Source organism: Acinonyx jubatus, chromosome A1, assembly GCF_027475565.1.
Source record: "Acinonyx jubatus isolate Ajub_Pintada_27869175 chromosome A1, VMU_Ajub_asm_v1.0, whole genome shotgun sequence".
NCBI classification, from domain to species: Eukaryota; Metazoa; Chordata; class Mammalia; order Carnivora; family Felidae; genus Acinonyx; species Acinonyx jubatus.
In genome coordinates this window covers 223,649,686-223,670,398 of record NC_069380.1, presented here as the reverse complement: position 1 = coordinate 223,670,398, position 20,713 = coordinate 223,649,686, and the positions used below count along the sequence as shown (strand labels likewise).

At 44.0% G+C, this 20,713-nt stretch overlaps 1 protein-coding gene across 2 annotated transcripts in view; it reads left to right on the top strand.

The window, feature by feature from the left end:
* FBXL7 (F-box and leucine rich repeat protein 7) overlaps positions 1-20,713 on the top strand; it is a 391,544-nt gene that overhangs the window by 40,072 nt on the left and 330,759 nt on the right. Inside the window, exon 1 of one of the 2 annotated variants that reach the window (XM_027074455.2) lies at positions 15,569-18,314. The exons of the other annotated variant lie outside the window; for it this stretch is intronic. Coding sequence (XP_026930256.1) covers positions 18,257-18,314 — 58 coding nt within the window. The 5' untranslated portion in view covers positions 15,569-18,256. Of the gene's footprint in view, positions 1-15,568; positions 18,315-20,713 lie in introns of those variants that run through there. 2 annotated transcript variants of the gene reach the window in all.

Genomic DNA, 20,713 nt, shown 5'->3' with positions numbered 1-20,713 from the left:
TCGAGGGGCGCCCACCCACCATTTCTGGCCCCCCCCCCCCCCCCCCCCCGAGCAGCTGAATCAGTTCAAGACTTAAACAGTAGCATACGAGCAAATGTTAAAATTGAAATCTGGGCTTTTGGCCATACAAAACAGGGTGGGAGTTATTATTTTCTGCCAATTTTGAGTAAAATGAACATCCACTTTTTTGGATTGGGAGAGTGAGGCAGAAAACCTCTTCCTAGGAAGCCCCGGCCTTTCATCTCCCCATGTTTGTGTGGTAGTCAGCACTGCCACAGAATTGTCACGTTTCAGCAGGACAAAGGCTTGATTAGAGAAAACACTGCTGGCATAGGCTTTGGCCCATTAGTTTGTGTTCATTTGCATGTCCCTTGCTTTCTCAGAACGTGTGCTTGACCCGGGAGCATCTGTGTTTCCATGGAACCCTTTTCTTTAGCTGTTAGGCACCGACATTTGAATAGCTTCCCTTGCAAGGCAGAAAGCCCCCCCGTGCCCTGCGAGCCTCTCTCGACAAAGCAGGGGAACAGAGCATTGTTTCTGCATAATTATACAACTGGTACTGACACTAGGGGTCTGTCCTGTATGCTTTATATGGGATATTATCAAGAACAAGAATTTTACTCTCTTGAACTTGGAAGGGGTTTTAGCAAGCGTGAGAGTAGTTAACCGTTGCCCCGAACGGTTAACCGATGGCTCAGTATCATGCTGTGCCGTAGTGACAAGAGCGGAGACTGATGCTCCGGCTGGGCTTTCTCTTGATCGTTCTCCAGTGACTAAAACAATTTTACCTTTTTTTATTTTTGTTTTTTGTTTTTAGATATGGGATAAACCTTTGGCAATTAAAACAGGTACTAAGGATGTCTCTAAAGAAATTCGTTTTGTGCCTATTTGTTACTTTTCTGGATTGGGAGGTGGGGTTGTATTTTTATGTGTGTATGTGTATGTGTGTGCGAATGCAGCACTTAGAATATTTTTAGTGTTTATTTAGTTTTGAGAGAGAGAGAGAGAGGAAGGAAGGGACAGAGACAGAAGATCCGAAGCGTGCTCTACGCAGACAGCGGAGAGCCCGGTGTGGGGCTCGAACTCACAAACTGTGAGCTGATGACCAGAGCGAAAGTCGGACACTTAACCGACTGAGCCACCCAGGCGCCCCTGAATGCGGTACTTTTGACGTCTGCTGCGGCCACAGGCTGGTGCTGGAAGAAGCGTGGAAATCAGTTTCACCCCAGGCTTCTCTCTCCAGCGGATGTCCGTGTGTCTTTTGCTCCAAAGACGCTTGTCTCTTCCTGTTTCTTTGGTATTCATTTCATCCCCCTATCGTCTTACCTATTTCAAGGAATCCCTTCTTTTTGAAGGAATTTATAGACATGAAATAACAAAAGGGGAGAAGGGCTCGTTGCTTCCATCTGTTGGAAGCCTTCCACTTGTCAATTACTACAATATATGGATTGTCAGGTTCCTTGCTCACAAAAATCCACGAGCTGCTCATAAGGGTAATTACCTTTTTGCGGGGGGGGGGGGGGTGGTGCACAGTGCCCCGGGACCTGTGTCATCCTGTAGGTTTCATTTATTTATCCAGTTTAATTCCATCAGTCGTCATGTCATTTGATGGACCTTCTTGGCCGCTTCCTCCTGTCCTGGTAGAAAGACTTTCCTCCTCGGCTCACGACACAGCAGTCTCCTGGTCTTGCCCCTGTCTCCCCTGTGGCCCATCCCCCTCTGTGACGGTCACTACCCCCAGTCCGCCTCCGGGCCCTCTCCTTTCCCCATGCCATCATCTCTCCCTGGGCAGACTCACGTCTTCCATTAAGAACCACGGGTTAGTTTCATTGACTTGCACATTTGTCTCTCTGGTCCAGACCTTCCCACCAGTTGCCACACTCCTGGACTCAGTGGACTGCTGAGATGAAATGTCAGTCTCATCTTGGCTGTTTCAAAGACACCTGACTTCAGAACACCCTAAGTCACGCTCAGGATTTTTGCCTCTGTCTCTGGTCCTCTGGCCCGGACCGCTGAAGCAGTCTCCTACCTGCTGCACCCACACCACCCCTGCCTCCGCCAGTACGTCCTCCACTCTGTGGCCAGCGTGTTATTTTCAAAGGCCGATGTGACCTAACATCTCTCTGCTGAAGACCAACCATCCATCTTGGAATAAGTATCGTAGAATAATCATCAAAATACTCACCGTGGTGCCCCCAGCCCCTGGCGTTTGGATCCCAGCCCCTTTTCCAGCTTTATCTGGTTTCAGTTTCCCTTCTCCCTACAGCGCCCCCTGCTGCCCCCACTTGGCTGTTTTCGGCCACATTTGCATGCTCCTGCTCTCCCCAGAGTCTAAGCTCTTTGCCTGGAGTCCTTCTCTCTTCACTCCTTGCCTTGTTACTCTCTTCGATTCTCTCTGGCTTCCTCTTAAGCCAGCCTCCCTCGCATATGTTTTCATTGTATGATGTCCTTCCTCTCTTGGAACGCTTACCTCCCTTGGAATTTTATGTTTGTTCTTCTGATCGATTTATCCATTAAAGCTTATGTCTTCTACTCTACTGTAAACTCCACAAAGGTAGGATGGTTTCTGGAATTCCTAACCATTGGTTTCTCCACTACCTAGCTAGTGCTTGGCAAACAATAGACTCTTGGTAAATATAGGACAAATGAATACATTTCCAGTTTACAGGTGAGGAAACTGAGGGTTGTAGAGGTTAATTGAGAACTTACTCAAGTGTCTTAGGTATGCATTGTTGAGTTGTAAATACCAGAGTTCCCCACAAATTAGGCAAAGCAAAGGGGGCAAAAAGATACAAGGTAATTATGCAGAATACAAGTGCAGGGCTAGAGCCGAGAAGAGAGACTTATCAGGCTTTGTCTTTCCCTTAGCACATGGGATTCTCATCCTTGCTCCTCTCTGTTCCTCTTCCCTCTTCAGCCCCCATTATCATCCACATCCAAGGTCTGGGGCCACTGAACAACAGACTCACAGGGCAAAACAGGGGGACGTCACATTCTCAGGCTCCTGGGGAAGAAGTCAAACTGTCGGGTCTTGCCTCTGAATCATCTCTGCCTGTTAGGTGTCCATCGCAGACCCTCTGTGCTCTGGGTGGGCCAGCGCCACCTGGTCCCATCCTGAGCATAGGTGGAAGAGAGATGGGTGGGTGCGGGCGCCCCTGCAAAGCATCTTCCACCCCACGGTGGCAGAGTTGAAATGCGGGCTCTACAGCCTTGGGATTGTGCTACTCTGCATGTTCTTCCAATGTAAGCAGATCTCTGTCTGATTCATCTGTGACCTTTTATGTCCTCAGTAACACTTGCACTTGGATATATATGGTGGTCCTGTCTACCGGTTGTGAGTGCTCCATGTCTACCAGGCATCTCCAAAGCATTTAAAAACTTCCTCTCATTCAACTTTTAACAGCCCAAAGAGGGGGTGGGTACTGTTCGTATAACCATTTTGTTGGATGAGAAGATGGGTCATAAGACAAGTTAGGTAATTGGTTATGAGCCATGGCACTCAAAATCTTGAGCTTGCAAATGGAATCTTACATGCGCTGCCGTTGGAGAGTATGGGTACTTGAGATATCCTTGGCGGACCAGCAGCATCACCCTCACCCAGAGCTTTGATAGAAATGTGGACGCTCAGGCCCCATCCCGGAAGGAGAGGATCCAATTGGCATGTGCCCAGCTGCCCAGCTGATCTGTGGCATATTCAGGTGGAAGGGCACCAGTTTAAAATTCCTGCGACCTGATTTTCATTTTGCTCTGAGTAAGAGTTCCTCCATGGGAGGTGGTCGACGTCACATATTTCCCGCTTTGCCCATCTGTAGAACAGTGACATTTCTACAGGGTAGGTCCATGAACAAATACACATGAAAGTATCTGCTGCCTGGTGGGTGTTCTTGAAGGGTGAGTTCAATCAATTAAGTACTTTTGGCAAAAACAGAAACAAAAACAAAAAACCAAAACAAGACCAGAAAACCAAAAAAACAAAAAACAAAAAACTGGACTCACATTGTGAAATATGTAATCCTCAGTGAAAACAAGTGTTGTTGGCTTGTTTCTGCTAGAATAGATATGCCTCAAAGTGATTGGGCAATGAAGGCATTTCCAAAATACAGTTTCCTCATAGTCTGGCTCGTAAGGGTGCCATTCCTCGGTTTTTTTCCCATTTGTTCAAATTTACCTTGTAATCAACAGACTTTTTACCGGTTTTTGTTGAAGTTAACACACATATGCACACACACACACGTGCATACACCACAAAACATCCAGCGAGAGCAGAAAAGCCAAGTCGTCACTTTTGATACAGAGGGCTCCTGTGTTGCTCAGAAATCAGAGGCTTATGTTGTAGGCCTGGCGATACAGCCCAAGGACAGGTCTTGAATGGCGCGGACCACGTGGGAAGCAGAAGTCAAAGCTGGCAGCTGTATCGCGGTTAAGATGTCTTCAACCTAGAGGCACTGGGGGTGGCTCGGTTGGTTAAGCATCCGACTTCAGGTCAGGTCATGATCTCATGGTTCATGGATTTGGGCTCCCCATTGGGCTCTGTGCGGACAGCTCCGAGCCTGGAGCCTGCTTCGGATTCTGTGTCTTCCTCTCTCTCTGCCTCTCTCCCGCTCACGCTCTGTGTCTCAAAAATAAATAAGTGTTCCTTTTTTTTTTTTTTAAAGATATCTCCAGCCTCAAGTGACAGTCTAACTCGCGGGGTCTTTATCCCACGGGCACTGATCTGGGGGAGCTTCCCAGCATCCCCAGTTGGGCAGTAGCTGAACTTGGTTTAGCACCCCAGCAATGGCCTGGTTGAGGGTGTAGGCCTCTTTGTGATCTTCTGTGTTCTTCCCCGTAGACAGTTGTTGTCACACAATGTTGTGTTCAGGAGGCAGAACCGGGAAAGAAAATTTCTTCTGGTGCTCTTTTTGGATCGGGGAGAAAATCTTGTTCCCAGAATCAGGCCCCTCCCTGCTTTACGGTTCATTGGTCAGAGCCGGTCACAGCCCTGGGATAAAGGCTCTCAATCGGATACTTGAATCAAATTGGAGATGGGTTAGCAGAGAAGGACAGATGGATGGACCCACGGCCCTTCCCACAGAAAGAGAGATGCCTTTTTTACTAGAGATGAAAATAAGGTATAATCTCCAGGGGTATTAGGGTTCTCCAGAGAAGCAGAGCCAATAAGCTTATATATATGTGCACACAATATATGGAAAATTTTGTTAATATATTTTACCCAAATTTTAAGTATATGTGTGTGTGTGTGTGTGTGTGTGTGTGTATCCTGTTGTTTCTGTGTCTCTGGAAAACCCTAGTGCACCTGGAGATTATGCCTTATTTTTATAATAGGCTATGGAGTATAATGAAATTTCTGATGAAGAATTGGCTCACACAATATAGAGGCTGAGAAGTTCCAAGACGTGAAGTCAGCAAACTGGAGAACGAAAGGATGTCGGTGTAATTCAGTCTGGGAACCAGGAGAGCCAGGAGTAAAAGTGCCTTTCGGAGGGCAGAAGACCGATGTCCCAGCTTTACCCTTTGGTTCTATGCTGGCCCTCAAATAGTTGCAGGATGAGCACCCCCACTGGGGAGGGCCACCTTCTGTGCTCAGCCTGGCATTCCACTTGCCGATATCTGCTGGAAATGGTCCCACAGACACACCCAGAAATACCATTTAACCAGGTATCTGAACATCCTGTGGCAAGTCAGGTCGACACGTAAAATTAACTCTCACGCCAGGATTGGGATGAAGCAAGGATAGTAGAATAGGAAAAATGATAAATCTTCCATTTATTTTTTTTGCTACGGCATCCATGTATCAGCATACTTGGACTAAAATGATTTTACATTTCATCCAGTCAGATTTTTAGACTCCTGTTCACTTTCTGCTCTCATGACTGCCTGGTTTGCGAAAAATCCCTGAGAAGTTAGGAGCGAAGCATCCCGGTATCTCTTTTATTGTGGCAAGTCAGAAAGGAAGTGAGGCGTAGGTGTGAACCACGTTTTGGAATTTTTCCAGCCTCCGTGATATCAAGGAAGAGCCAGCATCCCTTCTGTTTGGAGCTGGAGCCGCGCGAGACTCGACTCTTTTCACCTTTGAAGCGATGTTTTAAAGCCAGAACCAATAATCAAAATGAGAAGTGGCTAAAGAGGCCAGATCCTTAACTCTGCCTAAAATGCGGCATTTTGTCATTCATGCGCAGGGACTTTTTATTTATTAGGTTTTATTGGCCTAGTTCCTCAGCCCTACAAACTTGTTAAAAGCGGAAATGAGACGATAACATTATAATTAGTAAAGGTTTAATTGTCTTTGAGATGTACCATAGCAACTTCTAATGCATTTCGACTCAGAATTCTGCCAATTACATTTAGTTTTTTAAATGTTTATTTATTTTTGACAGAGAGAGAGAGAGCAGAAGTGGGAGAGGGGCAGAGAGAGAGGGAGACACAGAATCCAAAGCAGGCTCCAGGCTCTGAGCTGTCAGCCCAGAGCCCGACATGGGGCTCGAACTCACGGACCGTGAGATCATGACCTGAGCCGAAGTCGGATGCTCAACCAACCGAGCCACCCGGGCGCCCCATCCGCCTAATTATATTTAAAGTGAGCCGTAGGTTATCTTAAATTGATGTACTGGAGGTTTAACACTTGTGAAAGTAAGACAAGTAAGGCATGTGAACGTCTTACTTAGAATGACCCTGATTGTACCATTTCATAAAAAAGCACTTCATCTTCCTTTATTTTTTTATTATTATTTTTTTAATACGAAATTTATTGTCACATTGGTTGCCATACAACACCCAGGGCTCATCCCAGCAGGTGCCCTCCTCCGTGCCCATCACACACTTCCCCTCCCTCCCCACCCCCCATCAACCCTCAGTTTATTCTCAGTTTTTAAGAGTCTCTTATGGTTTGCCTCCTTCCCCCCATGGTCTTCTGTTAAGCTGCTCTGTTGGTGCCAACGACAGAAGGGTTGGGCATGCTCTGTCCAGAGTGGTGTGGCCCACAGGCTGGAGAGGTAATTGACGGAGAAATGCGTGAGAGGCTTTCAGCTTGGTGGAGTAGCCATTTGTGTTTGCTATTCCTGTTGGGTCGCTGGAAATGCAGGGAAGAACTGGGGGGGCACGGCACAAGGTGACCGCTTAGAGACAGGCAGCCGGGTGGCTCTGGGCAGGACCCCAACTCTCCCTGTGCTCTTGCCAGTGGGTACCCCGGTGGGTAATGCTTGTGGTTAAATTGTGCCAGGAAGAGAGTAACATAAAACCTTAACGTCCTGTGACACGAAGGACAAATGTTGCATAATTCCACTCTCATGAAGTTGCTGGAACAGGTAACTTCGGAGAGACAGAAAGTAGGTTAGGGGTGTCTGGGGAGGGGTGAAGGGAGAGATGGGGAGTTTGTGGGCACAGAGCTTCTGTTTGGGGTGACCACAAATACAGGAAGTAGTTGCACAACATTGTGAACGTAATTAATGCCGCTAGACTGGGCACTTAAAAGTGGTTAAAATGGCGAGTGTTTTTGCCAAGATTTGCTAAAAGTGAAAAAAGAAAAGAAAGGGAGAAAACCTCCCAGTGGGATATTTTGCAGAGTGAACCATCTTATTAACAGCACCAGCCTCAGCTGCAACCTTCAGGAGCCAGAAGAGGCTGGGTTGGTTTTTCCTTCTCTTTCCAAGAGGATAAATCTTCACTTCCCTTTAGAACACAGAGCACGGATTCTGGCTCATGCCTTGTTTTTTATTGCTGCCAGGCCAAGGGGAGCTGGCCAAGGGCACCACATAGGTGCCAGGCTGGGTTTGTCTCTAAATGGCACATGTGGTTTCTAAGTACCCAGCTTGCTATGCCCAAGGGATTGAATATGGAAATAGCTTGTTCCCAGAATCTGGATTCCAAAAATAAACTGGAGACTTTAAATTGGACCCAAGCAATAGCACCTCCTTGTAGGTGAGGGCACACATATGCGACCCTTTGGGTATTTGGATTTAAACCCACGTTGAATGGTGTCCAAGTCAGGTTTATTTCAGAGAGAATTATTTTCTTCTCTCTTCTGAGGCTGCTTTTGTATCCTTTACAGTATCAGACACAAATCAAATGTATGTGTGTGTGCGTAGGAAAGCATCCACAGTTCTGGCATTTATAACAGTCGCTTGGGTTAGGACATATACCCTAGAGCTAGACCATCTAGATTCACATTCCTCCACGCAGGCCATGCCATCTCCACAAGGTACTTAATGCCCCGTGGGTTGTTCTGGGAATTAAATGAGCTAATAGAGGTAAAACATTGAGGACAGTGCCTGGCACTTAAGAAATGCTCCCTCCGCATGAGTCATTGTGAGTAGGGGTCGTAGCGGTGGTCTAGTAGTTGTATGTTTGCTTGTTCCGACACTATATATGAAGCAAAATATATGAAGTTGTGTTTGGGGAAGGAGAATGTATAGGAAGATAAAAGATTCAAGTTAAAGACACATCCAGAAGACATGAAGTGCTGAGAGAAGGCATATGTCCAGAGCAACTGGAAACCCTTCAACCGGGTGCTGTTCAACTTAATCTAATGCGAGATTGTGAAAGGGCTGAGGTCCTATATTCACGTGACCATTGGAAGACTGAAGAGTCATGGTGTTGCCAATGCACAATATCACTGTGATAGAAATTACATCTGTACGTGTATCATATATGGGTGTGTGTGCGTGCATTTGTGTTTCTTAAGTGTCCCTGGACGTGTAGTCTTAACTTCCTTAATTTGTAACTGAGACAGTGGCATCGGGGAACTTAAGTGACTTGCCCTAAGTAATAGTCACTGAAAGTGGTCCAGAAATCTTTTATAGAAGACCCCTTTCATTGTTCTGTGGGATAGTTTTACACACATCCCTTGAGCAGAGGACAAAAAAGTTATTTTTTGCCGAGTTCCTAATTGTTCAAAATGCAGCTAGAATTTGATGAAGCAAAACGTCAATCAAAAAGAAAAAAAAAAGAGAGAGAGATTAGTGGAGTTAGAGCAAAGATTTGCAAGATTTGCAACATAGCTGATACTGCTTTCGCAGTAAAAGACCTGGAGGCATGAATGATTAAGTTGAGGATAAGAAGTAGAACCTACAGTGAATAATGAAAGGCAAGGCAACATTCAGCAACGCATATTGTTTCTTTTCTTGCCCTAAGAATGAACTGCTCACTTCCTCTTGTGACTTCATGCAAAACCCGACAGGCACAGTCCTTTCTGTTTTTTTTGGGGCATCCCTGACACCTACACATATGCTATGATCATTAAATACATGTCTTAACACTGGCATATGAACTCGCTGGTGACATTTTCCACGTTTGTACCTTCCCATGTACTTAGCCAATACCTTGTACATTACTGTTACTCCTTAATAGTTTATTTTTTTAAGTTTATTTTTGTTTGGTTTTGAGAGAGAAATAGAGAGCAAGCAGGGGAGGGGCGGAGAGAGGGAGAGACAGAATCCCAAGCAGGGCCTTGAACTCATGAACTGGGAGATCGTGACCTGAGCCAAAGTCAAGAGTCTAATGGACTAAACCATCCAGGCGCCCCTCAGTATTAGTTTCTGAATAAATACTCAGTGAACATATAGCAGAACAAATTAGTTCATGCAATTATAGGCAGTTGATTCTTATTTATTTATTAAAATTTGTTTTTAATGTTTATTGATTTTTGAGAGAGAAAGAGAGAGCAAGCGAACACAGGGGGCAGAGAGTAAGACACAGAATCCCAAGCAGGTTCCAGGCTCTGTGCTGTCAGCACAGAGCCCGATGCGGGGCTCAAACCCACGAACCATGAGATCATGACCCGAGCTGAAGTCGGAGGCTTACCCGACTGAGCCCCCCAGGTGCCCTAGCAATTGATTCTTAATAGCACCCACCCACATGACCTTAATAATACCCAGTGAAGTATTTTTTCTGGTTCCTCTACCTCCCAAATTCTGTTGAAGCTGGGTGGGATTTCTTTAAAATACTACTAACAGTTATTTAAGAGGCTTCTCTTCAATGAACTACAGGTTTAAAAATATATAAATCACGTGACCATTGGAGACCAATCCCTTTACCACTATGAAAGGAAGCATTTAGAACCACATGGGGTTCTGGGTGGACCAGCCACCTGGGTGCTCCACAGCCCATGCTTGTGCCTCTGTCCCGCTGGATTCTGGATTCTTCTCTCGTCAGGTCTTTCTCACCAGAGAGTAGTAGGCCCAAGTGACTTGCTGTTTTGTATGCATTATGAAATTCATAAGCATGTTCACTACATGTATGAGGTATGGGGACTCATAATAAAGTGTAAACTCACAGTCCAGCTTAAGGAATGCGGTGTTCCAACACGCTTCAAGTCCTCCCTGCGCCCTCTGCAATTCCGTCACCCTCTCAAGGTATCTGCATCAGATTTTGTGTGTACCACACCTTTGTTGTTCTCTTTATAGCTCTTCTAGTTACGTACGGATCGTAACATTAGTTTTGCCTATTTGGAATCGAAAGTAAATGGAATCAGTCTGTATGTATTCTTTTCCATCTCGGTTTTTTTGTTTTGTTTTGTTTTTTTCCCCCAGTCAGCATTATAGTCATGAGAATTGCTCCTGTTAAGCTGGTGGTTGTCTTTAGTTCTTTGATTTTCACTGTTTCTAGCAATTTCTTGCCTGTCTTCCTTCCTCCATTCTTCTCTACCTCTGTTCTTTCTTTTGCTTCTCTCTCCCTGTCTGTATCCCTTCCCCTCTCCTTTCCACATATATTACCAAATTCCTTTCACGTGCCAGATGCCATTCTAGGCTGCGCGGACAGAAGTAGTGGTAAATAAAGCAAGATCAAAATCCTTGCCCTCAAAAAAAAAAAAAAAAAGCCTGCCCTCATGGAACTTAAGTTTCAGGTAGAAACACAGATGCTAAACAACACAAATTGTCTTAATGTTCACAGATTAGATGTTAATAATTATTGTGCATAAAAGTAAGGCATGAGAGAGGCTGGGGACCCGGCTATGCAGGGATGATTTTCAACATTAAAAAGGATAATTAGAGAATATAGCACAAATTATTCACCTATTCTGATTGTTTTGAGGCCATTGTGAACAGTGCTTTATGTCTTTGGGCACCGAGGTACAGAGGTATTTCCGAGGTATGTATTCCTAGGGGTGGGACTTCTGGAGTTTGTAAAAAAAATAAAAATGTCAAAGCGTTTTTCATTGATAATGATTTACTCATCTTCTCATCTTCAGAGCCCAGCATGGTGTGTGACACAGAGGTAGGCTAACATTTGCTTGACCAAATAGAACTTCATTGTAGAAACCAGAATAGGGACTGATCCTTGAAACCTACTTCGTCCTATAAATTGTGCTCTGCTATTTATGCATCAGACCTTGCATGGAAAGCAGAAAGCAGCCTTCCATTTGTTTTCTGTGCTCAACTATTCTTCAGAGAATGGCTTTGGACATTTGGTGAGTTCGGCACGGTTGCTAAAGCCTCTTTAGCAGCAACGAGCACTGTAAGTCGCTTCTAGCTGTTTATTGCTAGTATTTGTCACTCTCCTGTTTGAAACAACCCTTGAAGAAGCCAAGTTCTCTTTATAGGACATCATCCCCCCTTTCCTCTGTGCTCCTGGCTTCTGAAGCTTGCCTCAAGAGCGTGTTCTCCAGCTCCTGTATGGAATCAGGAGTCTCTACTTGAACTTGCACCTTTGAACATTCCTGTCCGGCTGATGTTTGGCAGGCAGAACATTACACTTTAAAATTGATCCTTCCTTGCTTGTGGAAAATGAATCTAAGGTACTTGGGGAATTATTTGGGCTTGGGAAGGCTTGATGCCTCATAAAAGGAACTTCTGGGCCAAAGTCCTCTTGGAATATGTCAAGCCCCAGAGTCGTGCCTTTGCTTTCTAAATATTTGATATAAAAATGGGTGGTTACATCCAGTCACTCTGTGTCTGATTGTTTCATCATGTTTGAAATGTCCAGTCTCAGCATTTAAAATAAATAAATTCATTTCTTATAAAGTCTCTTTTAGTGCAGTCATTGGCAACTGTTCATCCTGGTTAGCACATTTAACAGATGAATTGTGAGTGTTTTATTTTTTTTTTTTTCTGTCCTCATTCTTTCCAGTGTATATTGAACCATTTAGTTACTAACCAACTTTTCTTTATTAAAAGTTGGGATATAGGGGCGCCTGGGTGGCGCAGTCGGTTAAGCGTCCGACTTCAGCCAGGTCACGATCTCGCGGTCCGTGAGTTCGAGCCCCGCGTCAGGCTCTGGGCTGATGGCTAAGAGCCTGGAGCCTGCTTCCGATTCTGTGTCTCCCTCTCTCTCTGTCCCTCCCCCGTTCATGCTGTCTCTCTCTGTCTTAAAAATAAACGTTGAAAAAAAAAAAGTTGGGATATACTATTCTTCCTAATAAATGGTTCTTGGTATAAATAAGAATTATAAGAAAGACAATAATGTGCATTTTTGTTATATTAATGTAAAACAAGGGAACAGTTGTGGATTGTGTTGTTGTTGTTGGGTTTTGTTTTTTGTTTTTTGTTTTTTTTTTGCTATTTCAGTATAAATGACCATTCTTTTTTTTCTTTTTTTTAAAGGGTTATTTATTTATTTAGAGAGGGTGCAGGGGAAGGGCTGAGAGACAGGGGGAGAGAGAGAGAGAGAGAATCCCAAGCCGACTCCACACTGTCAGCTCAGAGTCTGATGCAGGGCTCGAACTCACAAACTGCGAGATCATGACCTGAGCTGAAATCAACAGTCAGACGCTTAACCAACTAAGCCACTCAGGCACCCCTATAAATGGCCATTCTTAAATTCTGACTCTGGTGAGGGAGGCAAACCATAAGAGACTCTTAGATACTTAAATACAGAAAACAAACTGAGGGTTGCTGGAGGGGTGAGTGGGGGGATGGGCTAAATGGGTGACAGGCATTAAGGAGGGAACTTTTTGGGATAAGCACTGGGTGTCATATGTAAAAGATAAATCACTGGGTTCTACTCCTGCAGCCAGGACTACACTGTATGTTAACTAACTTGAATTTAAATTAAAAAAAGGAGAAAAAAATAAGAATAATTTTCAGCCTCAATCTAGTAGACTAGACAGTTATGAGGTCAATAATATGTGTGTGTGTGTGTGTGTGTGTGTGGGTGTGCAGACACACGGTATATTTAGTGCACCTCACTAGATTATCTCAAAGAAAATTCTAAAAGTGAATGGCAGTGTTCATAAGATTTATTAAATGCATAAATAATAAATAGATGTCTACTCTCAACATCAGAACCAGAAATGCAAAATGAATGAGAAAAATACCTGAAGTACAGTTTAGTAAAGGAAAACATATCTTGTTTGCCATTTCAGCTGACTGGTGAACCACCATGTCACTTTCTTCCTCTCTCCTCTTAGTTTATTTTGTTATTTTGTTTTCCTTTTAAGTGATCTGTATGCCCGGCTGGCACTTACAACCCAGAGATCAAGATTTGCATACTCTACCAATGGAGGCTGGCGGGCACCCTTTCTCTCCTCCTACTTTGAATGTGGTCCAAGATCCAGGATTCCAAATGGCTTTCAGAAAGGTTCTGACACTAAACCCACAGAAGTCCGCTTAGTGAGAGTGTTATGGATAAAATGCAACTCGGTGCGCAATATGCCTGAAATACATTCAGATGTCGCAAGGTTTGTTCTTCTGGCTCCCGTAGTGATGATGCACAGCACTGATATTAAAAAGCCTGGTAACGCTTATGTGGCCTTCATAAAAAAAGAAAACATTTTAAGTCTTTCAAAACATAAGAAAAATGCTATGATGTATGTGTGTGTGGCTTCTTTTTGAAATAAAGATACAACTTTGGAAAAGCAAATGAAACCAAGCATTTATAGATGTTTCCAATATGCTGCTATTAAAATCACGGTAATAAAAATAGTAGGTTTTCCTATTTTAGGGAGAAAAAAAAGGCCTATGATCTTTTCCATTAAAGTGAATGGCAGTTGGCTGCATTTTCCTGTCTTTCTGATATGATTTTTCCATGCCATAAAAATATGATTAGCTTGTGCTTAAGAAAAGTTTGTCAAGTTTCCATGACGGAAATGTTTATTGAAGCCTAGACTGTTTCTAACATGACACCACGTTTTTACTGTAAAAATGTGAAGCTGGGTAAAGGTAATATTCAAATGGAAGAAAACCTTCATCTTCATTCAGGGAAACTAGCTTATGGTTTGGTTATAACACTGTAAAAGGAGAAATGGCCGAAACATGGTCATGTGTCTGTATGCCATATTGTATTAGTCAGCATTTCTCAAGAGAAACAGAACCAGTAGGGTGTGTATTTGTGTGTATTGTATATAGCTGTGTGTATATATAGATATTGGCTTCTACAATTATGGAGGCTGGCGAGTCCCAAGATCTGTAGTTGGGAAGCTGGAGGAGGGCAGTGGTGGGGTTCCAGTGAATACTGGCAGCCTCAAGACTATGTAAGAGCCAGTGTTTCAGTTCAAGTCCAGAGTCAACCAAGAATGGAATCCCAGCCCAAGGAGTCAGGCAGGTGGAGTTTTCTCTCTTACTTGCTAGCCTTTTTGTTCTATTCTGGCCTTCAACTGATTGGATGAGGCCCACCCGCCTTAGAGAGGGTATCTGCTTTATTTAGTCTACCAGTTCAGATGGTAATCTCACCCAAAACACGCTCACTCTCACATCCAGAATAATGTTTGACCAAGTATCTGGGCACCCTGGGATTCAGTCAGACTGACACGTAAAATTAAGCAGTACGCATGCCAAAAAAGATGTTGTTTTTAAAGGATAGGAAGAAGAAAAACATGGAAGACAGGAGAATGAGACGTTTACAGCAGTCTGTCCTGGAAAATTCACATCTCTTCTGTTTCTTGTATTGAAAATAGATTGAAGATGATGTAAAATGCTTCAGGATGTAGACGTTTTTATGTTGTAGTGCGAGTGTGGGGTCCAAGTTTACTATTGTATCGAAACAGAGTTGGATGGGTTTGAGACTTACATTGAGCAGATTTCCAAGAACCTGTGCTCCGGTATGCTTTTTTTTTTTTTTTTAAAAACTTGAGCATAAATAGTAAAAAGGAACAACTAACATTTCAATTATAAGTGCAGTTGGCAAAGGGGCATTGGCTTCTTTTGTTTTATTTAGGCAAGCCAACTTAGGAATACCAAACAATAGTTGAGTAATTTTCCCCAAGGATGTCTGTAAACCATTTAATTCAATGTGGTGAACTCAACACACTGAGCTGCACTGAGCGAGGTGTGGCTATAAGGGACGTGACTCAGAGCAAACACTCGGGGAGAGGAAGGACCTTGGCTTTGTAAACGGGAACGTGAATTTTGGGACCAAGATGCTAGTTCCAACCCCACTAATGTTACATTTTGTACAAGAAGCAAGTTTTTGAGAAACCCGTTTTATCGCAAAGGAATAGATATTTCAAGCATTTGAAAAAGCAGAGGACTACTTTTTCTGCAGTCTCTGGAAGAGAATCAAATAGGACAGGTTCCTTGGCACCGGTGTTGTGACATGCACTGTCCAACGTTGTATGTCCTGCCTTTCGTGACCTACCTGTAGTGACTTAACCTTTCTCCCGGAAACGTGTAAATGACTTTTGAGATACATGTTGTATTTATACGTGTAGAAAGGTTGTCAGAGAAGGTTGGTTGCAGAACCATTTTTTTCTCCCCAGGTAGGCATTGAGGCAGACAGGCTCCTTCCAGTGGGGCTGCTGAGAGAACAGTCATTTTGATCCAAATGATGTGTATTTATCCGCTTCATACCGTACTGCCGCACCCACGACAGTTTTGAACCTGTAGAGCTGTGAGGGCATCAGCGCTCTCTCTCTCTCTCTCTCTTTTTTTTTTAAACATTTTTTTTATTTATTTTGGCGGGGGAGAGGCAGAAAAAGAGGGGGACGGAGAGTCCAAAGTGGGCTCCAAAGGGGGCTCGAACTCACTAACCGCGAGATTATGACCTGAGCTAAAGTTGGACACTTAACTGAGTGAACCACCCAGGCGTCCCTCCAAATAATGTCTTTTAAGTAGAAAAGTAGAAACTGTCAGCGGACTCCACGCTGACAGCAGAGAGGGGCTTGAACTCACCAACTGTAAGACTGACCTGAGCCAAAGCTGGACGCTTAACCAACTGAGCCACCCAGGCACCCCAGAGGCATCAGCACTCTTCATTTTAATCACGCCAGCAGATCCTGAACATTACTTTTCAGGCTTTTTTTTTTAAAACCTGGTTTCTTTCTTCTCTCTCTCTCTCTCTCTTTTTTTAAATAAAGACTTTATGTTTTAGAGCAATTTCAGGTTCACAGAAAATAGAGCGAAAGGTACAGAGATTTTCCAAATATCACCTGACCCACATATGCACAGGCTGCCCCATCAACATGGCCACCAGAGTGGGACATTGATTGTAATTGATGAACCTGCACTGACACATCGTTCTCACCCAGAGGCCATCGCTTACATTAGGAGCCGCATAGGTGCTGGACATCCAGTGAGTTCGGACAAATACAGAATGACAGGTATCCACATTTGTGGTGCCATACAGAGTAATTTCACTTCCCTAAACATCTCCTGTGCTCCGCCTTTTCATCCTTGCCTGTCTCCAAATTAGGGGACTTTTTTTTCTTGTGGACAATTGATGACGGCCATACTCTGAGGTCTCTCTTTAGTTCATGCATTTTATTCATAGAGAAAAAAGGGTTCTTTTTGCTTATGAACTATGAGGTAGAATATTAAACACTTTGAAATTTAATGTTCCGCTCTGTAATTTGGAAGAAAAAAAGAACGCCTGTGTTTGTTTGTTTGTTTGCTTGCTTGTTTTGTATTGCTGAAGCGTATGAACTTAGTAGAAATCCATACAAGCATAGAACTGGATTGGAAAGAAAGTTAGTGGGTACCGAAGTAAATCCTTCCACCTTATGTACCAGCCAACAGAGGCCAGGAAAAATTGGGTGGTTTGCTCAAATATAAATGAAATAAGTCTAAAAATATCTCCTCGTCTGTAGGAGAAAAAAGTCCCCAAAGTTTACTTTCCTTCCCAGCAAAACTATATTAGTTGAATTGAATTAATTAGAAAATGCGAGTCTGCTTTGCAGATGAACTTCAGTGACTGTGACTTGGGGATCTAGACAGTCTATACTGAGAGCCCCGTTCCCTTTCCTGAACACTGCCTCTGTCTTGTCATTAGAATTGTGCTATTCTGCTCAGTTCGGAGTGTGCAGATCCAAGAGAAAAGGACGTGGCCAGCATCTGTGGCTGACCAGCCCTGCTCAAGGCCACGGGCTGTCCACTTCTCACTCCAGGCTGGCCCCGTGCACTTGCTGGCTTTCAGAAAACTACCTTCCAGTGTCAGGTTGGAGGGTGTGTGTTTTCTGCAGCTCTGTGCACCCCTCAGCAGAGACTTGGGAGACTGTTTGCCCCTCATCTGACTATAACTGTGTGGGCTGGTTCCTTTTGAGCTTCTGGGTTATAGCTGTGCTTTAATTTTTGTGAAATGAAACTTTAAAATGTTATTGTTTTAGCAGCTAAACATCTGTTTTCCACAGGCGAATTCAAATCCCAAAATGGAACTGGAGTCATAAAACCTAACCAACAGTTTGACTGCCATTTAAATCAATGGTGCCTTTTTTCCCCCAAATAATGTCTTTAAAAAATTTTTTTTAGCATCTATTCATTTTTGAGAGACAGAGAGCGAGAGGGAGAGGGGCAGAGAGAGAAAGGGAGACACAGAATCCGAAGCAGGCTCCAGACTCGGAGCTGTCGGCACAGAGTCAGACGGGGGGCTCGAACTCACGAACCGTGAGATTATGACCTGAGCTAAAGTTGGGTGCTTAACTGACTGAACCACCCAGGCGTCCCTCCAAATAATGTCTTTTAACTAGAAAAGTAGAAACTGAGAATGCCCTAGTTTGGGTGTTCATTCTTTAGAATTATACTAGTGACAATAGAAGTGACTTTGGGAACCTTCCAAGACCTCTAAACCTTGACCTATTCCATAGTCATTGGCAAATGAACAGGCGTAGGACTCCAGGAGATTAAAGTGTCTGCTTTAACATGGGGAGGTGGAAATAGGGCTAGAGACAGCAATTGGAATCCAGTGGCCTTTATTCTCCACAAATATGTAGATCGTTTATAACAGTAAAATGATTCGATCGGGGTATAGACAGACTTTTCCAGAGGATGTATTTTCCATCACTGTTTAGGTACATTATGTGACGTGGTTGAGCAGACGACATTTGGATGAAATTTGTGTGAATGGAATCACGCTGGAGATGACCTAAAGGAGAAGAGTATTCTGAGCGTTTTGGATGAGATGTCCCCTGCCACTTGCCATATGGTTTAGCAGGTGCCCTCAGATGCCAACAGGTCAGGTGAATGTGTAGATCATCTGGAATGGGCCGGTTTAGATGGTAGAGAATTCATTGGTGCTCAAATGCTCTGCCTCCTACCCTGTTACTAGCACATGGAATTAGCCCAGAACTGTTTTAGTTTCCAGATTTCAATTTTTCAAGGGTTCTAGAAATTTGTAGTTTCATATGATATATCCAACTTTTATTTTATAAATGGCTGTGACTCACCAGTTTGTTATTTGGGGTATCAGGGCTTCTGGGTCCATCCACATGTTTTTAACATTACTATTGGAGTCATTTGGGGGTACGAATTTCACCTTTCTGACGCTTCATTTATGCTTTTTCTTTAATGTTTTTTTTTTTAAACTTTTGAAGGAGAGAGAGAGAGACAGAGCATGAGTGGGGGAGGAGCAGAGAGAGAGAGGGAGACACAGAATCCGAAGCAGGCTCCAGGCTCTGAGCTGTCTGCCCAGAGCCCGTCGCGGGGCTTGAACCCACGAACCGTGAGATCATGACCTGAGCCGAAGTTGGACGCTCAGCTGACTGACTCACCCAGGCGCCCCTCTTTTGTGCTTTTTGCAGCTGAAGTAATAATGCTTGCTTTAGAAAGTAATGGAGATAAAACCAGAGAGGGGAAAGGGAAGCATTTTGTAATTGTGGAGTTCTTTAGAGGCTTTAACTGTCGTGTGGAGGGACACAACATGCTACGTTGTGGAGTAGCTTCCGCAGAGCCATCTGTACTGGACCCAGCTTGTGCCAGCTGCTTCCCAGCTATACTGCACCAGCTAAAAGATGAACTGGGGAAGAGTGGGCAGGCACCAGCCTGCTTCAATATTCACTCCGAAAGCAAATGCCCGAAATCTCCTTTCTTCTTTCATGCCCAAGGCAAAGGAGTGTGAGCCCCATGCCCCCTGATGCACCCTGAAAATACTCCTTATCCTTTTTTTAAAACCCCTTTTCTACCTTTAAGGCCGTCTCTTATGACTTAATGGTTTATAGTAACTCATTTAGCCACGTAAACATAGTTTTCCTTGTTAGGGAGGGATCAGGAGGTGATGCAGAGAATATGCCTCACCCTGGGTCCTGGAAAAGCCTTTCCAGGTCCAAAATTCATTAGCAAAAATAACCATTTCCCATTCTCTTGCTTGTGTCTCACAGTACCTGTTATTTCACTTATTTGTTTATAGCAGGTGTTTGTCTTCTTTAATACACCGTGGAATCTTTGAAGGGAGACCGCCCAAATGTCATCTCTATTTATTTATTTATGTTTATTCATTTTTGAGAGAGAGAGAGAGAGCGCAAGCAAAGGAGAAACAGAGAGAGAGGGAGACACAGAATCCGAAGCAGGCTCCAGGCTCTGAGCCATCGGCACAGAGCCCGACGTGGGACTCGAACCCACAAACTGAGATCATGACCTGAGCGGAAATCGGACGCTTAACCGACTGAGCCACCCGGGTGCCCGTTAACTCTTTTTAACTCTAAGGCCCAGTGAGCATTGCAACAGCTCAATGTTTGCTCCGTCGTACTGAAGAACTCTGAGCTGTCATGTCTTTGAGTCTCTGGAGAAAGTACAGTGTTTACAAAAGGACGCGCGTTCTCATTTTCTCGAAGTAGAGAGGCAGCAAGCAGTAGGGGGTGACGAAGAATGCTACTGCAGAAAGTTTTAAGGAAGGCTTCTCCATCTTGCCAATGAGATGGTCAAGCCAGCTCAGAAAAAGAAAAAAGCTTTTACCCTATTTATCAAAAGTCACCGTCGTTTTCGTTTGCTTGGTAGAAAGAGGGAAGAGGTCTTGGCAGAAGAGGGAATCCAATGACAGGCATCCCTCCTCACTGCAAGGGAAGGCAGTATTACTGTTGCACTCTGGAATTTTCTTTGTTTCTCCCAGAAAGCAGATGGTCTGATGCAGGCAGTGTCTCTTGCCAACGTAAATTAGATGGTCTGTTTTGTCAGGAGCTGTCCTGTCCACCTCACTGGTGCCCTGCTTCGGCGGGTCAACACTGATGAATAAAGTCAGTGTGCCTCCCATCCCTGGAGACCGTGGATATAAGTCTGTCCGGTCCGATTGATAGTTTACTGTGTGTCTTTGATTTACAGCATCATATATGTAGATAAGCATTAACCAAATTTGTACCATTTCTTCCAACTTCCCACCAAAGGAGAATAATATAGGTGGGAACTTTTGAGTCCTATGGGTACATCATAAAGTTGATATGTTAGAATTCAGTGCTACCCTTGCATTTGATATCTTGCAGAGACAGAATGAAGCCCATAATTTCTTTACTTCTAGGAAACTCTTTAAGACTTCGGAGTGCAATTTGCTTTCCCAGAAATCGGTTGGTAGCTTTTTATTGTGTATACCTGTCCTTATTATTATTTCAAAAATATTGCAAATATTTGGCAACTCCTGTAGGTGC